Source organism: Nerophis ophidion, linkage group LG06 (genome assembly GCF_033978795.1).
Source record: "Nerophis ophidion isolate RoL-2023_Sa linkage group LG06, RoL_Noph_v1.0, whole genome shotgun sequence".
NCBI classification, from domain to species: Eukaryota; Metazoa; Chordata; class Actinopteri; order Syngnathiformes; family Syngnathidae; genus Nerophis; species Nerophis ophidion.
The window spans coordinates 58,563,809-58,587,788 of NC_084616.1; the positions used below are offsets into that span (position 1 = coordinate 58,563,809).

The 23,980-nt window shown below is 42.3% G+C and overlaps 1 protein-coding gene across 3 annotated transcripts in view; it reads left to right on the forward strand.

The window, feature by feature from the left end:
• LOC133555023 (cyclin-dependent kinase 17-like) overlaps positions 1 to 23,980 on the forward strand; it is a 96,909-nt gene that overhangs the window by 14,006 nt on the left and 58,923 nt on the right. For 2 of the 3 annotated variants that reach the window (XM_061904435.1, XM_061904436.1), the window contains exons 2-3: positions 15,892 to 16,051; positions 22,349 to 22,513. In XM_061904435.1, coding sequence (XP_061760419.1) covers positions 15,922 to 16,051; positions 22,349 to 22,513 — 295 coding nt within the window. In that variant the 5' untranslated portion in view covers positions 15,892 to 15,921. The remainder of the gene's footprint in view (positions 1 to 15,891; positions 16,052 to 22,348; positions 22,514 to 23,980) is intronic. The other variant, XM_061904438.1, reaches the window with a different exon arrangement.

Sequence of the window (23,980 nt, forward strand, 5' to 3'; positions counted from 1 at the left end):
TCTCATCCACCCCCGGGGCATTGCCACCAAGGACCTTTTTAATTACCTCAGAAACGTCAGCTCCAGAAATAGGAAAGCCCACCACAGATTCTCCAGCCACTGCTTCCTCATAGGAGGACGTGCTGGTAGGATTGAGGAGGTCTTTGAAGTATTCCCTCCACCGATCCACAACATCCGCATTCGAGGTCAGCAGAACACCATCCCCACCATACATGGTGTTGACACTGCACTGCTTCCCTTTCTCGAGGCGGCGGATGGTGGTCCAGAATCGCTTCGAAGCCGTCCGGAAGTCGTTTTTCATGGCTTCCCCGAACTCCTCCCATGTCAGAGTTTTTGCCTCCGCGACCCCTGAAGCCGCACACTGCTTGACCTGTCGGTACCTGTCTGCTGACTCCGGAGTCCTATTAGCCAAAAGAGCCCGATTGGACTCTTTCTTCAGCTTGACGGCATCCCTCACCGCTGGTGTCCACCATCGAGTTCTAGGATTACGGCCACCACAGGCACCAACCCCCTTCGGCCACAGCTCCAATCAGCCGCCTCGACAATAGAGGTACGGAACATCGTCCACTCGGACTCAATGTCCAGCGCCTCCCTCGTGACATGTTCAAAGTTTTTCCGGAGGTGGGAGTTGAAACTCACTCTGACAGGAGACTTTGCCAGGCGTTCCCAGCAAACCCTCACAATGCGTTTGGGTCTGCCAGGTCTGTCCGGCATCCTCCCCCACCATCGCAGACAACTCACCACCAGGTGGTGATCGGTAGAACGCTGCGCCCCTCTCTTCACCGAGTGTCCAAAACATGGGACCGCAATTCCGATGACACAACTACAAAGTCGATCATGGAACTGGGGCCTAGGGTGTCCTGGTGCCAAGTGCACATATGGACACCCTGTTGTTTGAACATGGTGTTCGTTATGGACAATCTGTGACGAGCACAAAAGTCCAATAACAAAACACCACTCAGGTTCAAATCTGGGCGGCCATTCTTCCCAATCACGCCTTTCCAGGTTTCACTGTCGTTGCCAACATGAGCGTTGAAGTCCCCCTAGTAGAACGAGGGAATCACCCAGGGGCTCACTCTCGAGTACTCCCTCGAGTGAATCCAAAAAGGTTGGGTACTCTGAGCTGCTGTTTGGTGCGTAAGCGCAAACAACAGTCAGGACCCGTCCCCCCACCCAAGGCGGAGGGAAGCTATCCCCTCGTCCACTGGGTTGAACTCCAACGTGCAGGCCTTGAGCCAGGGGCAACAAGATTTTCCACCCCAGCCCGTCGCCTCACGCTGCCGGCAGCGCAATCTACTAACAAAAGTTTCAATCAATCAAAAACATAACAAATACCCAGAATCCCATGCAACCCTGACTCTTCCAGGCTACATTATACCCCCCCCCCCCCCCCCCCCCCTCCTGCGTCGGTTGAGGTGGGCGGGGTGTATAATGTAGCCTGGGCGAGTCAGGGTTGCATGGGATTCTGGGTATTTGTTATGTTGTGTAACAGTGTGGATGTTTTCCCTAAATGTGTTTGTCATTCTTGGTGTGGGTTCACAGTGTGGCGCATATTAGTTAGAGTGTTAAAGAAAGTTATTAATATCACAACCCTCAGTGTAACCTGCATGGCTGTTGAACAAGTATGCGTTGCAATCGCCTGAGGATTGTAATAGAGGTTTCACACAATTCGTGACCGGCCAGCACGCACATAGTGTTGTGTAACAGCGGGCACCACTACATGTATTAGAAGATGTTATGAGTATTGTCATCACGGCCCGCTCTCAATGTTGCTATCCGAGTGTAAATCGCAGTATGCAAACCTCAGACAATTTTAGGGAAAGGCACTGAGGTCATAAACAGCTGAGCCACACCAGAGTGATCAAAGAGCCGTATGCGGCTCCGGAGCTGCGGGTTGCCGACCCCTGATCTAGCCGGAACTTCTCCACTTCGCGCACTAGCTCAGGCTCCAACAGTTCCTGCAGCGCTGCCTTAAAAAAAATCTCCTCGTTAACAAATGATTAAAAACACACAAAGACGGACACAGCGGATAAATGTATCCAACTCTGCACTTAAAGTTACGTACCGTGAGTTCTTCCCTTCATCCATGGCTCCATGTCTCCTCTTAAGGTGCTCCCGAAGCAATGTTGTCCTTTCGTGCCACGCGAGGTCCATGCTGCACATTTTGCAGGAAACTGTCTTCTTTGAAGTCTTTAAAGTAAAGTGTTCCGACACTTTGGACGACTTAGGTCGTAAACCTTTCTCCATTGAAGCATTGACCTCAAGATGTTTCTCTGCTGAACTATCGGTACTGCTTTCTTCCGCCACTTTTCGAATGTTTCCAGCAAAGGATACGGCATGGTCACGTGAGCTGCACATGACACATCATTGGCTGGCTTTCTGCCACCTCATGAGACGTAGCCCAGCGGCAGCGCATCTGCATAGCATAGATCCAACGAATTGATGACTAAATTAATCTGTAACTATTTTTATAATCCATTTTAATCCATTTAATCGATTAGTTGTTGCAGCCTTAATATATATACACACATATATACACACACATATATATGTACATATATATATACACAGTATATGTAGGTATGTATGTATGTTTATATATATATATATATATATATATATATATATATATATATATATATATATATATATATATATATATACATATATATATATATATGTGTGTATATATATTAGATAGATAGATAGATAGTACTTTATTGATTCCTTCAGGAGAGTTCCTTCAGGAAAATTAAAATTCCAGCAGCAGTGTACAGAGTTGAGATCAATTTAAAGAAAAAAGTAAAAAGTAAATAATGGGGGTTTAAAAGGAAACAAAATAGAGAAATATTACAAAAATAATAAAAACAATGGGAATAACAATATAACAGTAAAATAAGAATATAACAAGACAAAGTAGGCAGTAGTGACCATGTTATGAAAACGTATTGCACTGTTAATGTTTTGCATCCCCTGTCATCCTAATACCCCCCGTCCCCCGTCCCAGAGAGGAGTTGTACAGTCTAATGGCGTGTGGGACAAAGGAGTTCTTGAGTCTATTAGTCCTGCACTTGGGATGAAGCAGTCTAGCACTGAACAGGCTCCTCTGGCTACTGATAACGCTATGCAGAGGGTGACTGGCATCATCCAGTATGCTCACTAGTTTGTCCACAGTCCTCTTCTCTGCCACCGTCACCAGTGAGTCCAGTTTCATTCCGATTGTAGAACCGGCCCGCCTGATCAGTTTCTCAAGTCTGGAGCTGTCCTTCTTAGATGTACTGCCCCCCCAGCACACTACCATGTAGAACAGAACACTGGCAACCACAGACTGGTAGTACATCCACAAGAGTTTTCTACAAATGTTGAAGGAGTGCAGTCTCCTGAGGAAGTACAGCCTGCTCTGTCCTTTCTTGTACTGGTGGTCCGTGTTAACAGTCCAGTCCAGCTTATTGTCCACCCAAACCCCAAGGTACTTGAGTGAGTCCACGGTCTGTACCTCAACTCCCTCGATCACAATAGGTTGTGACCGTGGACTCGACCTCCCAAAATCGTGTGGCACCAGACAACAAAGTCCCTCACTAGGTTCCGAAACTCCTCCTCTCTGCCGTCCCTGATGCACCCGACGATGGCTGTGTCATCCGCGTACTTCTGGATGTGACACAGCTCTGAGTTGTAGCAGAAGTCAGCGGTGTACAGGGTGAAGAGAAGAGGGGCCAGCACCGTTCCCTGCGGTGCTCCGGTGCTGCTGATCACAGTGTCAGACGTGATGTCCTTCAGTCTGACGTACTGTGGCCTGTCGGTGAGGTAGTTCGAAATCCAGGCAACCAGGCAGGGGTCCACTTGCATTTTGTAGAGCTTGTCCTTAAGGAGGGGGGGCTGGATAGTTTTAATCCACTACTATTAATCCAAGATGGCGGCGCCCGGACGGGCTGCGCTCTCGAGGGGCTCTTGCTAAAGATGGAACATTTGGCAGAAATACCGGACAATTCCACAAACTTTATGGCTGGCTCACATCGTGGTCACTCCGTGATCACATACGACCGCCAGACACTTCTGGATGTGGACATATCGGGCCGTTTTGGACTGATAGACGCGTGCGTGCTAAACGTGCTAACTAGCATGGGAATACGTCGGCGGCTACATCCAGCGGCCTGTGAAGCAGGGGAGTCTAGTAGCAGCGGGGGCCGTCTACGGAGCAGACGCCAGCGGTGTGATCGGAAACGCGGATGCCGAGCGGGGCTAAAAACAAAGCAGAAGGCTAATCCCCACAGAACACCACTTCTCTCCATCCTGAAGACTGATTTAGATGGAAAATGCGAGACTACTGGTCTGGGTAAGGAGTCAGTTAAATTAGAACAAGTGTTTTCTGCTTTGAGTGTTTCAGAATTGGACATGTGTTTTACTGAGGTGGCTAACTATGATGCGTGCAGTTTATCAAAGCAACAAACAAACAATCGGAAAATCCCCGTTACTGAGGTGGCTAACCTTGATGCGTGCAGTTTATCAAAGCAACAAACAAACAATCGGAAAATTCCTGTCGTATCAATTCCTAGATATGGTCGTAACTATACTAAATGCACTGGGCATAATAAACACAACATTATTAATATTGCTACTACGGATAATTTGATCAAAAACTCGCTAAAACAGCCCACTACCTATAATATAGGTTTTTTAAACATAAGATCATTGTCTCCTAAAACGTTGTTAGTTAATGATATCATCAGAGACAACAATCTTAACGTCATCGGTCTCAGCGAAACCTGGCTTAAACCAAACGACTTTTTTGCGCTAAATGAGGCATGTCCTCCTAACTTTACACATGCGCATATTGCCCGTCCGCTTAAAAGGGGTGGGGGGGTCGCACTAATATACAACGAAAACTTTAACCTTAGTCCTAACATAAATAATAAATATAAATCGTTTGAGGTGCTTACTATGAGGTCTGTCACACCACTGCCTCTACACCTGGCTGTTATCTACCGCCCCCCAGGGCCCTATTCGGACTTTATCAATGAATTCTCAGAGTTCGTTGCTGATCTAGTGACACACGCCGATAATATAATCATAATGGGGGACTTTAATATCCATATGAATACCCCATCGGACCCACCGTGCATAGCGCTCCAGACTGTAATTGATAGCTGTGGTCTCACACAAATAATAAATGAACCCACGCATCGCAACGGTAATACGATAGACCTAGTGCTTGTCAGGGGCATCACCGTTTCCAAAGTTACGATACTCCCGTATACTAAAGTATTGTCCGATCATTACCTTATAAAATTCGAGGTTCAGACGCATGTTCGTCAAACTAATAATAATAATAACTGCTATAGCAGCCGCAACATTAATACGGCCACAACGACAACTCTTGCTGACCTACTGCCCTCGGTAATGGCACCATTCCCAAAGTATGTGGGCTCTATTGATAACCTCACTAACAACTTTAACGACGCCCTGCGCGAAACCATTGATAACATAGCACCGCTAAAGTTAAAAAAGGCTCCAAAAAAGCGCACCCCGTGGTTTACAGAAGAAACTAGAGCTCAGAAATTATTATGTAGAAAGCTGGAACGCAAATGGCGCACGACTAAACTTGAGGTGCACCATCAAGCATGGAGTGATGGTTTAATAACTTATAAACGCATGCTTACCTTAGCTAAAGCTAAATATTACTCAAATCTCATCCACCGTAATAAAAACGATCCTAAATTTTTGTTTAGTACGGTAGCATCGCTAACCCAACAAGGGACCCCTTCCAGTAGCTCAACCCACTCAGCTGATGAATTTATGCAATTCTTTAGTAAGAAAATTGAAGTCATTAGAAAGGAGATTAAAGACAATGCGTCCCAGCTACAACGGGGTTCTATTAACACTGATACGATGGTATATACGGCGGATACTGCCCTCCAAAATAGTTTCTCTCGTTTTGAGGAAATAACATTAGAGGAATTGTTACAACGTGTAAATGGAATAAAACAGACAACATGTTTACTTGACCCTCTTCCTGGGAAACTGATCAAGGAGCTCTTTGTATTATTAGGTCCATCAGTGCTAAATATTATAAACTTATCACTCTCCTCGGGCACTGTTCCCCTAGCATTCAAAAAAGCGGTTATTCATCCTCTTCTTAAAAGACCTAACCTCGATCCTGACCTCATGGTAAATTACCGACCGGTGTCTCACCTTCCCTTTATTTAAAAAATCCTTGAAAAAATTGTTGCGGAGCAGTTAAATGAACACCTGGCATCTAACAATCTATGTGAAACCTTTCAATCCGGTTTCAGGGCAAATCACTCCACGGAGACAGCCCTCGCAAAAATGACTAATGATCTATTGCTAACGATGGATTCTGATGCGTCATCTATGTTGCTGCTCCTCGATCTTAGCGCTGCTTTCGATACCGTCAATCATAATATTTTATTAGAACGTATCAAAACACGAATTGGTATGTCAGACTTAGCCCTGTCTTGGTTTAACTCTTATCTTACTGATAGGATGCAGTGTGTCTCCCATAACAATGTGACCTCGGACTACGTTAAGGTAACGTGTGGAGTTCCCCAGGGTTCGGTCCTTGGCCCTGCACTCTTCAGCATCTACATGCTGCCGCTAGGTGACATCATGCGCAAATACGGTGTTAGCTTTCACTGTTATGCTGATGACACCCAACTCTACATGCCCCTAAAGCTGACCAACACGCCGGATTGTAGTCAGCTGGAGGCGTGTCTTAATGAAATTAAACAATGGATGTCCGCTAACTTTTTGCAACTCAGCGCCAAAAAAACGGAAATGCTGATTATCGGTCCTGCTAGACACCGAACTCTATTTAATAATACAACTCTAACATTTGACAACCAAACAATTATACAAGGCGACACGGTAAAGAATCTGGGTATTATCTTCGACCCAACTCTCTCCTTTGAGGCACACATTAAAAGCGTTACTACAACGGCCTTCTTTCATCTCCGTAACATCGCTAAAATTCGCTCCATTCTGTCCACTAAAGACGCTGAGATCATTATCCATGCGTTTGTTACGTCTCGCCTCGACTACTGTAACATACTATTTTCGGGTCTCCCCATGTCTACTGTAAACGATTACAGTTGGTACAAAATGCGACTGCTAGACTTTTGACAAGAACAAGAAAGTTTGATCACATTACGCCTGTACTGGCTCACCTGCACTGGCTTCCTGTGCACTTAAGATGTGACTTTAAGGTTTTACTACTTACGTATAAAATACTACACGGTCTAGCTCCATCCTATCTTGCCGATTGTATTGTACCATATGTCCCGGCAAGAAATCTGCGTTCAAAGGACTCCGGCTTATTAGTGATTCCCAAAGCCCAAAAAAAGTCTGCGGGCTATAGAGCGTTTTCCGTTCGGGCTCCAGTACTCTGGAATGCCCTCCCGGTAACAGTTCGCGATGCCACCTCAGTAGAAGCATTTAAGTCTCACCTTAAAACTCATTTGTATACTCTAGCCTTTAAATAGACTCCCTTTTTAGACCAGTTGATCTGCCGTTTCTTTTCTTTTTCTTCTATGTCCCACTCTCCCTTGTGGAGGGGGTCCGGTCCGATCCGGTGGCCATGTACTGCTTGCCTGTGTATCGGCTGGGGACATCTCTGCGCTGCTGGTCCGCCTCCGCTTGGGATGATTTCCTGCTGGCTCCGCTGTGAACGGGACTCTCGCTGCTGTGTTGGATCCGCTTTGGACTGGACTCTCGCGACTGTGTTGGATCCATTGTGGATTGAACTTTCACAGTATCATGTTGGACCCGCTCGACATCCATTGCTTTCCTCCTCTCTAAGGTTTTCATAGTCATCATTGTCACCGACGTCCCACTGGGTCATTATTGTCGCCGATGTCCCACTGGGTGTGAGTTTTCCTTGCCCTTATGTGGGCCTACCGAGGATGTCGTGGTGGTTTGTGCAGCCCTTTGAGACACTAGTGATTTAGGGCTATATAAGTAAACATTGATTGATTGATTGATATTAAAGGCACTCGAGAAGTCCAGGAACAGGATCCTCACAGTGCCATTTCCCTTATCCAGGTGTGAGTGGGCTCGATGCAGCAGGTAAAGGATAGCATCCTCCACACCAACGCCTTCCTGGTACGCAAACTGCAGGCTAGCCTGGGCATGTTGCACCTGTGGTCTGAGGAGGCTGAGAAATAGCCGCTCCAATGTCTTCATTAGATGAGAGGTGAGCGCCACTGGTTTGTAGTCGTTCAGCTCACTGGGGCAGTTCTTTTTGGGAACTGGAACGATGCATGACGTCTTCCAGAGGGTGGGCACTCTTCCCAGCTGCAGGTTGAGGTTGAAGATCCTTTGAAGTGGTTCGTTGTGTCCTTGGGCAAGACACTTTACCCACCTGCTCCCAGTGCCACCCACACTGGCTGCAGCACAGGTCTTCAGGAGTCGGGGGCACAGCTTGTCTGGGCCTGCTGCTTTCCTTGGTAGTAGCTTCCTCAGTTGACCTCTGACCTGGTCCGCCGAGATGACCAATGTCTGCGTAGAGGTGGTGGAGGGGGGTGCTGCCATGGCTGGGGGGGAGGTGCGTTGAGGGGAGCAGAAGAGGGGTTGGCTGTGATGGGAAGTGGGGGACGGAGAGGACACGGGCTGGTTAAAGCGGTTAAAGAAGTTATTCATCTCATTGGCCCTCTCTATTGTCCCCACAACAGCTCTGGTCTTTGTCTTGTGGCCTGTGATGGTTTTCACACCTTCCCAGACCTCCCTCATGTTGTTCTGCTGCAGCTTCTGCTCCAGCTTCTTCCTGTAGCTGTCCTTAGCCTCCCTCACGCGTCATATCACCTCACGCTGTGCTGCTCTCATTGCCTCCCTGTCTCCACTCCTGAAGGCAGCTTTCTTCTTGTTGAGGACAGCTTTAACTTCTTGTGTTACCCAGGGTTTGTTATTAGGGTAGGACCGAACAGTCTTAGCAGGGCAGATCACGTCCACACAGAAGTTGAGGTAATCTGTGAGACAGTGAGTCAGCCCATCAATGTCCTCACCCTGTGGAAGCAGCACGTCCCAGTCTGTGGTGTTGGTGCAGTCTCTGAGGGCATCTTCCAATTCAGGGGACCACTTCCTCACATAGCAAGTGTTAACAGGCTATCTTTGGACCATGGGGTGTATTTTGGCCGCAAATGAACAAGATTGTGGTCAGACTTCCCTAGTGGGGGGAGAGGTGTGACCTTGTATGCATCCCTGACATTAAAATACAGTAGGTCAATTGTCCTGTTGTTTCTCGTGGGACAATCCACAGCCTGGTAAAAAGCAGCTAATGTTGAGTCCAAAGTAGCATGATTGAAGTCCCCAGAAATGATGAAAAAAGCCTCAGGATGTTTTGTCTGTATCCTTGATGTGATTGCGTGGATCATCTCACATGGATTGGCAGCATCTGCCCTCGGGGGAATGTAAACACAGAGGGAGATCACGTGACTGAACTCCCTCGGCAGATAGTATGGCCGAAGGCTAACAGCTAGTAGCTCCAGGTCCGGGCAACACAAGACTTTCTTCACAGAGATGTGTCCTGGGTTATATACTGTGTATATATATATATATATATATATATATATATACACATACACACATATATGTATATGTGTGTGTGTGTTTGTGTGCATATATATATATATATATATATATTAGGGCTGGGCAACGATTAAAAATTTTAATCGAAGTTAATCGCACTATTTATTTGATTAATCGCGATTAACTGCATTGTATACGCAAAGCCCAATAATGAATTCAAAAGTAGTGTGTAGTGCACCTTTATTGGAATATTCTCCCACATGAACAAAAGCGCCAAAACATTTGTTGTGCAAACACAATTTAAATCCGTCCTTGTTAAACAGTAGCAGTTAAATAGCATATTTTATGAAAATCAACTCAAAAAATGTAAATACAAACATTTAAGCTTATTGCCACTGCCAGGGTATTTAAGTTATCCTGTTTGTTATGGAAAATACATATCATCTATATACAAATCTCTGAACCACAATCATAACATCTGAACAGGCAATTTCTGAGGTAACAGCAGAAACATTTTTTTTATCAGGGATCTTATGTTTAAAAAACCTATATTATAGGTAGTGGGCTGTTTTAGGGAATTTTTGATCAAATTATCCATAGTAGCAATATTATTAATGTTGTGTTTATTCTGCGTAGTGCACTTAAAATAATTATGACCATATCTAGGAATTGATATGATGGGAATTTTCCGATTGTTTGCTTGGTGCTTTGATAAACTGAACGCATATACATGGTACTATATTGTGATATTATGAGCAAGGGAAAAAAAGAACTGCCCTACCCAGCATGCAACAGGAGTGACGAGCATGCGCGGTAGCCCGGTATAGGTTGTGTCGCCATGACGGCATCTTGTATGTTGTGATATGCACGCTCTGAAAGCAAACGTTAAGAACTCAGCCAACACTCCTCGTCTGCATTATTCATAAATAGAGAGACAACACATATACTCCGCTGCTTCACAGGTCGCTGGATGTAGCCGGCAAAGTATTCCCATGCTAGCTAGTCGGTCTAGCAAGCACGCGTCATTCAGTCCAAAACGGCCCGATCTATCCACATTCAGAATTGTCTGGCGGTCGTAAGTGATCCCGGAGTGACCACGCTGTAAGCCAGCCATGAAATTTGCAGAATTGTCCGGTATTTTTGACAAATGTTCCATCTTTACCAAGAGCCCCTCGACACCGAAGCCCATCCGGGCGACGCCATCTTGTTAAGAAAAGGCGTTAACAAAATAAAAGCATGTAAACAACATACGGCGTGGCGCAGTGGGAGAGTAGCCGTGCGCAGCCTGAGGGTCCCTGGTTCAATCCCCACCTCGTCAAGTCCGTTGTGTCCTGAGCAAGACACTTCACCCTTGCTCCTGATGGGTGCTGGTTGGCGCCTTGCATTGCAGCTCCCTCCATCAGTGTGTGAATGTGTGTGTGAATGGGTGAATGTGGAAGTAGTGTCAAAGCGCTTTGAGTACCTTGAAGGTAGAAAAGCGCTATACAAGTACAACCCATTATACGCAAATGTGCGATAAAATAATTGTCGGCGTTAATAGATTGATGAGTTAACTCGTAATTAACGCATTAATTTGCCCACCCCTAATATATATATATATATATATATATATATATATATATATATATATATATATATATATATGTATATATATATATATATATATATGTGTTTGTATATATATGTATATGTGTTTGTATAAATGTATGTATGTGTGTGTGTATGTATATTTTTGTATATATGTGATGGGAGCATAATCCCCAGTGAAGTATAGGAGCACATGCAAATGAGGGGGAGGGAGACTGTTTAATGGCTCATCTCATGTAAAATAACATGAGTATGTCACCTTTTGTTTCCCACCATTCAACTTGTTCTTCAAAACTTTTTCATATCGTGAGCTGCCAAAAACTTCCAGTTGTGTTAAAATGGTTGTTGGGGTGGAAAACTAGTTGTCGTGATTGCGCATGACAGTGACAGTGAATTCCCTCACAGCGCTACGTGTCTGTAATAGGCCTGAAAGACTGCAAGAACGGAAAGGATGAAAAGCTTTTGTTTGAGCCTCCAAGGTTGGACACCGAGCGAAAGGCTGAGTGTGTGTACTTGTTCTTTTCGTTGTGTGTGTGTGGATTTGTGCATGTCAGCTGCTGAGCACTTAAGGGTGAGATGGGAGAAGCATGAAGTGGAGGGAATAGAAATAATCTGCCGTAGTGGCCTCTACCTCCAGGCCAAAAACTTCCACATGCGCACATGCAGACGTGTGTGTGTGTGTGTGTGTTTGTTTGTATGTTTGTGTGTGTGTGTTTGTGTTTGTGTTTGTGTTTGTGTGTGTGTGTGTGTGTTGTGTGTGTGTGTGTGTGTGTGTGTGTGTGTGTGCGCACACAAACGTATACATATTAGGGCTGGGTGATATATTGAATATACTCGATTTATCGCGGGTTTGTCTCAGTGCCTTATACAAAATGACTATATCATGATATTCAAGTATACGTTCTCACACAGTTGCTTTTAGCTGCGGGCATTACACTACAGGCTTTTCTCACTTTTTCCTGTCTCTCCTCACAAAGAGATAAAACAAGCGCACCTTCTTACATACGTCACATACTGTGGTGCATGCAACGTCATACGCTCTCGCGGAGCAGAGAGGTAGTGACATGGGTAACGTTAGCTGTGGTGCTCGCGGAGTGGTGCGCGTGGTAATACGAGAGAGTGAAGGTGCGAATCTGGTAACAAATTAAGGAAGAATTAATTCCCAAGTAAAACAGCACAGGGTCCACCGTCTAGTGGTGTTTTTTCTTAAAGCGGGTAGATGTTGAACAGACAACCGTAATATGTCAAGTATGCGGCAAAAGCGTTGCTACAAAAAGTATCAGGACTGTTAATTTGTAGTATTATTTGAAAAGTCACCCCCTCGTTTGTGTGTGTGTGTGTATGTATGTGTGTGTGTGTGTGTGTGCGCGCACACAAACGTATACATATTAGGGCTGGGTGATATATTGAATATACTCGATTTATCGCGGGTTTGTCTCAGTGCCTTATACAAAATGACTATATCATGATATTCAAGTATACGTTCTCACACATATAGAAATCTGATGATTGAGGGAACTCCTCATGAAACAGTTCTGTAGAGATGAAGTAGTCTTGTGATTTTTCCCACACCTACATATTGCGCTCTACCACGGTATCGAGCACTATTCTCTGGATAATCCAATCAAGACATATATATATATATATATATGTGTGTGTATGTATATATATATATATATATATATATATATATATATATATATATATATATATATATACATATATATATGTATATATATATACACATATACTGTATACATATATATATAAATATATATATGTACATATATATATATTCTTCCGCTTATCCGAGGTCGGGTCGCGGGGGCAGCAGCCTAAGCAGAGCAGCCCAGACTTCCCTATCCCAAGCCATTTCGTCCAGCTCCTCCCAGGGGATCCCAAGGCGTTCCCAGGCCAGCTGGGAGACATAGTCTTCCCAACGTGTCCTGGGTCTTCCCCGTGGCCTCCTACCTGTCAGACGTGCCCAAAATACCTCCCCAGAGAGGTGTTCGGGTGGCATCCTGACCAGATGCCCGAACCACCTTATCTGGCTCCTCTCGATGTGGAGGAGCAGCGGCTTTAGTTTGAGCTCCTCCCGGATGACAGATCTTCTCACTCTATCTCACCCGGCGGAGGAAGCTCATATCGGCCGCTTGTACTTGTGATCTTGTCCTTTCGGTCATAACCCAAAGCTCATGACCGTAGGTGAGGATGGGAACGGAGATCCACTGGTAAATTGAAAGCTTTGCCTTCCGGCTCAGCTCCTTCTTCACCACAACGGATCGATACAGCGTCTGCATTACTGAAGACGCCGCACCGATCCGCTTGTCGATTTCATGATCCACTCTTCCCTCATTCGTGAACAAGACTCAGAGGTACTTGAACTCCTCCACTTGGGGCAAGATCTCCTCCCCAACCCGGAAATGGTTATATCTGTTGTAATTGTAAAACAAAAACAAAAAAGACAGATATCAATAAAAAGAGGCCGATACCGATATACAGTATATCAAAATTAAAAATATTGGCACTGATAATTTGCAGTGTGCCACAATTCATTACATATAGGAGAAACCCTGGAAGTCTGTAAAATAGTGTGTTGATATTGTTAAACTGTCAATAGCACTCACCAAAAATAATACGAAAAAGTTAATAGATGGGATCGGCCGATGTCGTTAATGGATGATCAATATCTGAATGGGCAGCATAAATCCCTGATCGTAACATCACTAGTGTGTATGAATTTTTTAACGGTTTTTTTTTTGAAGAAAATATGAGCATCAATCCTGATTATGCAAATTATATGATGCATTATTGACCACGCCCCTACCTACACCCCCAATGCCACAGATGTATTGACAATTTGGAGGAAACCCTTTACATTGTTGGACACATATTGCTAGCTTAGTATAGAATTCACAAAACAGATAAATACTCATGTGTTCCTATCTCACATAGAGATTGTGGTTGATAGGAAAAAATTACCCCTAAAGAGGGCAGTAATGCATTACCCCCTTAAATTTAAGAAACAGGTCAGCCGCTGATTGGCTTTAAAAACTAAATATATACATATTTATATAAATTTAAAAGGTAAAGTGTATAGACAGAATAATTGACACCACATGTCATAATAAATCAAGCAAAGGTTAGACAAGAACCTGCTTGCCAAATCAAACAAAAACATTGTCATTAGAACTTAGGCTGTTTTTAATGCAGAGAGGGGGCCAATTCAAATTTGCTTCAATTATTTGCTTTTTTTCAATTATTTGCCAGGCGTCTTGGCTGCTATTAACATTGACTGTACAACATTTGAAATTGCTTTCATGTGTCAGGGCTGTCTGGTCACGGACATCATCCCAATGTGTCATGGGAAAATTCTTTAGCTTCACGTTTGCCTTGGAACTAGGGCTGGGCAATATATCAATATACACGATATGTTGCGGGTTTGTCTCTGTGCAATGTAGAAAATGACTATCGTGATATTCGAGTATACGTTCTCACGCAGTTGCTTTTAGCTGCGGGCATTACACTACAGGCTCTTCCCACTCTTACCTGTGTCTCGTTCTCACAGACAAGCAGGCGCAAGTTTTTACACACATCACATACTGTCACATCATACGTCTTATACGTCTATGCCTTCGCGGAGCAGAGAAGTAGCAGCATGGTAACGTTAGCTGTAGTACTAGCAGAGCCGTGCGAGTGGTAATACGAGAGAAAAAAGGTGCGAATGAAGGAAGAATTAATTCCAAAGAAAAACAGTAGGGGGTCCATCGTCTGGCGGTGGTTTGGCTTCAAGTGGGAATATGTCGAACAGACAACCATAATTTTGTCAAGTGTGGGCCAAAAGCGTTGCTATAAAAAGTAGCATCACTGCTAATATGTAGCATCATTTGAAAAGTCACCTGCCAGAGAATGAAAATAATTTCATAACGTCCGTAGTAACCTACCACATAGCGAAGGACGAATACTATTTGATTTCCTATTATACAGCTCATTCATATTTGACACTTAAAATGTCTCTGACAGTCTTGCACTTTCTGTTTTGGAAATGACATGAACGTTTGTGCCACTGCTTAATAACTGTTTAATGAATGATGTTTTGGTCAATTGACTTAATTGTGATTTCCTTCTCTGCATGAAAGTTTAAAAGTAGCATATGAGCAAGCAGTAGGAACAAGAATGTGTTAATGTAGACACATAAAATCATCATACTGCTGTGATTATATGCATCAAGTGTTCATTCAAGGCCAAGGGAGAATAGCGCGATATATATCGTATATCGCGATATATATCGTATATCGCGATATATATCGTATATCGTGATATATATGGTATATCGCGATATGGCCTACAAATATCGAGATATTAAAAAAAGGCCATATCGCCCAGGCCTATTGGAACCCTTTTTCTCCTTCTTTTTCATAAACATTGAGGTGCAGGTAACTAATTTGGGAGAACTGCTCCATATTTTCAGAATTTGTATTTGTTGCGCTATTCTGTCATTTTGTCTCTGTGGGCTTGTCTCTCTTGGCTACCCTGTGTCTTTTATTCTGCAAGGTTTGCACTTGGGATACATAACAATGAGAACTCATGCTGAACTCACAAACACAACCATTGGCTGCCCGGAATGTGCAGAGGCTGCATTGCAGTATATTAATTGTATGTACAATAAAGACTGATTGCAGTGTTTGGATACAACTGGTCTTAACGAGAGCAACAGGCACAAATATGAGGATGCAAATAGTAATGATGGCCGTCTCCCTCTCTCAGGTTCTGGGTCCTGGTGTTTCTCTGGACAAGATGGACCGGATGAAGATAATCAAACGGAGACTGTCTATGTCTTTACGAAGCGCTCGGCCTGTCGATGACTCCCTGTCTGAACTGGCAGAACAGATGGCTTTGGATGAGCCACCTACAGCAAGGGATAATGGTGAGACACCGTAACATTAAATGCAGTCAAATACTTTAATTTTTTTAAAAGAGGAAATTAAAATCTATCACAATTTCAACAAGGTATGCAACAATTACCGGTATTTATGATAAACTGCGACAAATTTCCCGACAGTTAGTGCTACAGTTTTGGAGCCAATGGTATCTCTACTATTCCGCCTATTAAATCCGATAATTAACCATACAAAATTTGCCAACAAAACTCAATTCACATATCGTGACGTGACTATTAAAGTTAAGTTAGTTAAAGTCCCAACGATAGTCACACGCACATTAGATGTGAAATTATCCACTGCATTTGACCAATCTCCATATTCACCATCTGGGAGGTGAGGGGAGCAGTAAGCAGCAGCCATGGCCACGCTCGGGAATCATTTGGTGATTTAAGCCCCAATTCTAACAGTTGATGCTGAGTGCCAAGCAGGCAGGCAATGGGTCCCATTTTTTATAGTCTTTGGTATGACTCGGCCGGAGTTTGAACTCACAACCTTCCAGTCTCAGGGCAGACACTACCCACAAGGCCACATTTTAACCACAAGGCCACTGAGCAGGTCTAGTATTGTAGTAGTATTAACCTAGTATTGATGATATAAGCACCAACGCAGACAAACTATTTATAGTGGCGACGTAATCACTTCTGTTTGTCCCTATGTTTACATCACCGAGTGGTCTGCTGTTCCGTCACTTCCCTGCTGCCTGTAAGTTTTTTGTAGATCATAAATCATGCCTCTCACCTGGAAAGTAGATGGCTCAGGATGTAATCCAACAAGTTAGGACACTTTGACCGCCATTTAGGAATCTGGAACTGGCGAGAACGACACAAAATGCACTTGTTCCCCTCCACCCCCACCACGTTTCTTCACCAGGATTATGAGACATTTTTAATCGAAAAGGGAATATATGAACATCCCAGCAGTCGGGATCCTAATGGCAGCAGACCTTGCATAGTGTGTGATGTTTTTTTTATGTTTGATGGCTCTCATAAAGTCTACAGTGAGTAATATGCAGTGATGGATATCATCATCTGCGTTTCTGAAATTAATGCGCCGCGTATGCTTAAAATGATCAAAATACGTAAATATTTAATGTTATTATAAATGTGCTTGTTACTACGTTACATATATACCTGCATCATGTATATAAAACCCTAATGGAGGTGTTTCGATATTGGATGGATGGATGGATGGATGTAAGCGGCATGCATTGATAAAATAATCCATCCATGTCTTTCATAATGATTGTGAATGATAGGCAAAATCCCCCCCAAAAAAGTGCAGTTCCACTTTAACAATCGTATTTAGAAAGTGATAAACATGTTTTTATGCTTTAGCTATGCAAATATTAAATTTGTATTGAATAATTCCTAATTTTACAGAAATTAATTTATCACGACCAGGCCTTATTAGCAGCACTTAATTGCAATAAATGAGAGTTTACTATAGTACTCTTGGCGAACAGAATTGGATTTGGGTATGGGAGCCAGAGTGTGTCTAAAAAAACACAAACAATAAAAAGCAGTCAAGTATGGTTGTCATGATATTTTCAGAAGCAATGTTCTTTTTTTCAAAAAAATAATATTTTACAAGTGATGTGAGGATTTGCCTCAACTATGAATAATTACACATGAAGAACAAAGAAGAAAGACTCCATCAACTACAATAAAATGGATGTGTTTAAATTCCAGATAATGTCCAAAGTTTATATGAAAAAGTAAAAAAAAAAAGTTCCACATGATGAAAGTGATGAATAGCTTCTACTGCAGCAACGCAGATTGAAAACTGCAATGCTGAGGCATTATTTTTTTAAAAGTAAACAAAAACTCAATAACTGGGCAAAAATTATACAAAAAAAGAAAGAAATTATATTCGTAGGAAATAAGTTTGGCTACAATATAAAGTAAAATTATACAGCGGTTTTAGAAATACTGCCGTAAAACTGTAACAATGACAGCCTTTGAAACGATCCTGGATGATCAATTATCCTTATGGTATTTTAAATGAACGCGGCTGCGATGCTGCTTAACCAAACTAAAACTATTACGAAGGACATTTTGACTCAATTCTGAACAAAAGTTTTGCAGAAAACAAAGTATAATTGTATCCATAACGCAATTCAGTCCATCAAAGTAGAACAATTAAAACACTTGCAGAGCATGAGAACCACATTGATGGATGTAAAATGTTTCATTTGTGTGTATAAATATATTTTAAGTACATTCAACAATACTGTAATAATGATAACCATTCTGATTTTGGTCACAATAACCATGATATGAAATGTTCATATTGTTGCATACCTAATTTCCAAATTTATCAATCTCCCGATTTACACTCAGTTTTTTGGTCAATCCTGTAACAGTTTTAAAGTGGATCCTATTGTAGTCATTTTCCATCAAGTTGTACAGTTTAGTTAGATTCAGTACAAATCACCCAATCAGTGTAACTCCCATAAAAACATTTACTTCATCCATCTGTGACGGTTTATGAGGTTGTGAAGATTTATACATGGTCAATATTAATTATTTCAATCTTAAAATATTGAACTGCATTCTAAACTTATCCAAACTGGACTTGAAGGAAACAGCCCTAGATAACAAACCCTGTTTCTTTAGTTGTATGATATTATCACAGCAGTTATGGAGTGTTTAAAGCTTTTGGAAGCATAACATGCTGTTGTGCAAATGATTGAAATGAGGTGAAAACATGCAAGTATAATGTTCATGAAATACAATACAATATTGTTTCACAAACCCTTGTTTACTTTGTTTGTACTGTACATGCTAGTAGTAGTGATGTCTTGTTGAGTTTGTGTTTCACATGCCACAACATGCGAAACCCTGCCCAAGCTTTTTCCATCCACTGCAACCATGTTTACCTTCATCCATCAGCCTCACTGGTGCCTATTCATTAACTTAGTTTGTATTTCTGTTTACTATACTAATAATTTTGTGAAATATTTTTACACCATAATATGGCCCGGAAGAGATTCATGGGATTCTGGGTATTTCTTCTGTTGTGTTTATGTTGCGTTACAGTGCGGCTGTTCTCCCGAAATGTGTTTTACATTCTTGTTTGGTGTGGGTTCACAGTGTGGCGCATATTAGTAAGAGTGTTAAAGTTATTTATATCACAACCATCTGTGTAACATATGTGGCTGTTGAAGAAGTATGCCTTGCAATTGATGATGTGTGCAATCAGGGGTCGCATGCTACATGTGACCAGCAGGCATGTAGATGGCATGGCGTGAAGGCGGGCGCGACGATATGTGTAAGAGACCGTCAAAAGCATTGTCACTATGACACGCCCTCAAAATAGTTATGCGGGTGAAAACCAGAGAATGCTGGCCCTGGGATTTTACTGGGCAAAGCCCTGAAATCCGGACAACCTCTAGGAAAAATCTTGAGGGTCGGCAAATATGCAGCTGGGCCACAACAGAGTGATCAAAGATACTACTAATCTACAAACATACACAGAACTGCTATTGTGACATCTGGTGGACACATTCAGAACAGCCGTTTCTTTCATTCAAAAATTTCGGCTCATTTTTATATTTAGCAAACCCATCCCGCGGGCCGGATAAAACCTGTTCGCGGACCTGAGCCGGCCCGTGGCCATACGTTTGACACCCCTGCCTTAGACAGATAATTATTTAGCCTAAGCCCCGTTTCAGCCACACTAAACCAGCATTTAAGGTTCCCCTCCTCGAACTAATTTTTACACGGGTAAGTGAGCCGTTTAGTTCTTGAATCTCCGGCACTTAGCTTTGTATGGACTCATTGATCATTTACAAACTGAGTACGGAGAGGAAGTGACGACCGAAAGACCGCGCCCCACACAGGAAGTGACGTCAGAAAGAACTGCCAAAGCCAGCTTTATAATAAAGCAGTTTCATAACTCGGAAGTAAACACGGGAAATATGGAGGAGAGTCATCCAGACATGCTGTGTTACCCCTCCTTCCACATGTACAGACGCTTGTGGAAATCACACATGAATACCTTAAGAGAAAGCGATTGGTGCTGTCGAGGGAAGACTAATTACGAAAAACGGGGAATGCTTTTGGACTGGCAAAGCAGACTGTATCAGTAATTGTCCGCCATATATGACTCAACGTCTAATTCCGGAGTATATAAAGTCACCAAAAACGAATGGACAATGAAGGTGAAGGCAAAAGAGTGAGGAGTGTCCTGACCAGATATCTAGATCCCTAGTTTGATTGATGTAAAATGTTCTTTATCACATTGTTTATGTGTCTGATAAAGATTTGATTAATTTATGATGGCTCAGGTGTGATTCACTACAATAGGGCCCCACAGCACACTGGATTCCAGTTAATTTAAATACCAAAACACTGGATATTGTTCAGATAAGTTAAATTTAAGAACTTGCACACAAAGCAACACTGGATGTGACTATGACTTGACATTTTCCGCGCATGCATATTAGGTCGCGTTGCGCCGGCGGACGGAGGGTGGAAGGGGTTTTAAACAGAAGCATTGCTGTGTGTGGACACGTATAAAGTTAGGCGGGATTTACCCCGGATAACCTTATCCGGCTTAGTGTAAACAGGGCCTTATATTCTTCACTATCATGTTGTAATTGGGGCACATTGCACTGTTGTGAAAGATTATAAATATAAGGAAAGTCATCTTGAGACTTGGTGATTGCCATCTATTGGACACGTGGAAGGACTGCACTTGCATCATGCAAAGGACTTTGCTTGGGAGGGTGTGCGCGTGTGTGAGTGAGTGCGTGCATGTGTAAGGAAGCGTTTATGCCCAAGTCTGACTGAGTCCAGACATAAACCAGGTCGGACTAAAGCAATGTTTCTTTTTCTCACACTTTCTCTGCTTCAACAAACAGAAAAAAAGTGAGAAAACTAACTGTGGAGTCTTAATGCATGCATTCAAATCCAAGTTGTATTTTAGGCAAGCAATTGTGGCTCTTCTCCTATTTGGTAATACTCAGCTGTTTTTGTTGCAACTTAATGGATGAAATAGATGGAACAGTACCACCACCACATTCGTGATATTTTCTTTTCACGATGGTTCTTTTTTCATTTAGTTCTTTCCCGAGAGAGAAACGTGCCCTGAGGAGAGAGGCAGTTGGATGGCGGAAGTGATGTTGGGGATGAGGAACATTAAACTTTAAACGAAGCACTACATCTTTTACTGAGCATAATTTTTTCCTCTCACCCGCCCGCATCCAATTCTCACTTAATCAGTTTAAGTAAAAGAGTGGTGAAACATTCCCGTCCTTAACTCACAGTGCTAATCAGTGGCAGTATGGACTGAGACTGGTGCTGGCCTCATCTTACACTTTGTTCTTGACAGAGATTTGGGTTGCTTATTGCCAAAACTGTGAGAGAATTGTGTGGATTTTAAACAAACGCTAAGCCAGTCAGGGAATTCCCTGTATAACTGGAAATGAGTGACTATATTTGCTCATGCTTAAACATGGTTTGTTTAATGATGATGCATATAAGGAATGGTGGAAATTATGCTGACAGATTATTTTTCACACCAGTGGTTAGGTTTAGTAGTCAGATTTTAGGATGTAGACTAACAATACAGATTCTTCACCTCATTTGTTAAATACATATTTTATCATTACCACTTTGTGTTCTGTGTTTAGTCTTGAAAATTTGTATGTTTCTTTTTGTACTGAGTTTTTTTTTTGTTGCAGTAGTACAGTGGTTCTCAAACTTTTTTCACCAAGTATCACCTCCGAAAAAATTGACCAACACGAAAATACAGTTGCGTAGTAAGCCCAAGTATTCATTAAAACAAGGCAGAGGTTTTATTTAACAATTATATTTAATGTTTTTGATCATTGTAACAGTAATACTATGTTTTAATATAGGAAAATAAAACATTTTACTTTAATCAAATGATTTTTTGTCGTACCACTAGATAAAGGCTGCGTGCCACTCGTGGTACAGGTACCTCAGTATGAGAACCACTGCAATAATACTACGGTCTTGTTGTATCATAAGCAGCAGTGTCGCACATCCTCACACTTCTATATTCCAGTTCTTCATACAATATTGTATTGTTCCTTCATGTTCCTAAATCCTCTAGTAGGGTGTTTTGTGTCATTTTTTTTCTTTCATATGTTCCCACTTCCACTTTGTCTTTATTCCAGTGCTCCTGTTCCTTAACTCTTAGATTTTATTTTCTTGTGATTCGTCAGTTTTCTTCTATTTTACACTTTGTCTTGCTTTTCTCTTCCTTCCTTTTTCTCCTGTCCTGGCTGCTCCTCTTGCAATCGTGTGCCTCAGAGCCGATGGTTGTGTGCACCATGCATCCTCCCGCCTCCCACAGCGCTCCCTCCTTCCTGCGTCAGTACGCCAGTCATCTGGGCCGCACAGCCCTGCGCAGAGAGCTGGGTGGGGGGCTGGAAAGAGACAAAGCCTACCTGAACCTGCACAGGACTGGATCCCTTGGTACTCACAAACACACTCCCACGCATATATACACACAAAGAAAGTATGTATAATAATTTGGAATACGGGTTGGGTTGCTTTGTATGTTGCCATCTGTGTGTTGACAAAAGCATACTCTGGCATTTTTCATTAAAAAAAATCATATTGCTTTAATGCTATTGCACTATGCTAAAGCAGTGCTATTGTTGATTTTGGAATATTGTGTATTTTTTATGCCAGGAAATCAAATATGATTAATGCAATGATATCATTATAGCACTTACTAAAATCTGATTGCTCTTATGCTGCCTGTTTACTACTCAAAACCCATATCAGAATCAGAATTAGCTTTATTGGCCAGGTATGTTTAACACACAAGGAATCAAATTAAAAAAAAATATGTATTTAAAAAATTATATTACTGATTAAGTAAAAAATATAAACAAGTACTTTAAAGGAGCCATACGGTAATAATGTGGTCAGAAATTGTACTGCAATCATGGTCAACATTCTGTAGTGCCCCCCCTCTTTCCCTGACTGATGTTTCCATATATGCAGCTAATCCATCTCGATCGACTATGCTACTCCAAGGAACTTCAAACTTCCACAGCCTCTTACTAGGGGTTGAGGAGCTGGGACCTTAATAGTTGAATAGACAAGCGTTTTGTCAATAACAAATTTCTAACCAACACATTTTACACAGAAATTAGGCTATTTTCAGGAAGACGTAGGTCATGCCTGCATACAATCTCATAACAAATTGCAATCATATGGTTATTGTCAGTAAAACAAAGACTAAAACGAACTAAAACCAACGCTATCAATGGTTATACTGGTGAAAATAAGTACAGCATGCTTAGCAGCCTTATGTACGCCCGAAAAAAAGAGAGGAGACATTTGACCAAGGTATGCCTATAGGCATCACGAATGAGGGATTGTTTTATCATGTGATTGGCTGTCTCCATATGTTTCACATTGCCATGATGACAGCCGTGCTAATGTTGGAACCCATTTCCTCAGCGTATCATTATATTGAGAAAGAAATAGGCACTAATGCTACCCATATCCACATAGGTTTTATTTGTCGAAAATATATTTTGCCCTGTCAGTTCGAATACTCATCGACACAGGCTAACAGGCATATATTTCCCCGTTAGCCTATATGTCGATGTTTCATTGACTGGGCTAGCATGCTCAGCATTCTTTGGACAAACATACTAGCTTTGTTAGATAAGATCATAGACTATATTGGACAATATAGTTTACATACAAAATTTCCATTACCATTTGTTACAAGTAATAAGAAAACGTAAATGCCTGACTTACCTATCAAGAAGGAAATTAGCAAGATAGGCGTCAGATGGAAAAATCTTCTCCGCTTTCAATTGTCTCCATCTTTTAAAGGCATCCCTGATACAAATCTTCATTTTGTCCCCGGCTTTGTCATGAATAAGTAGAGAATGATAACGATGCTTTTTAGATTTACTA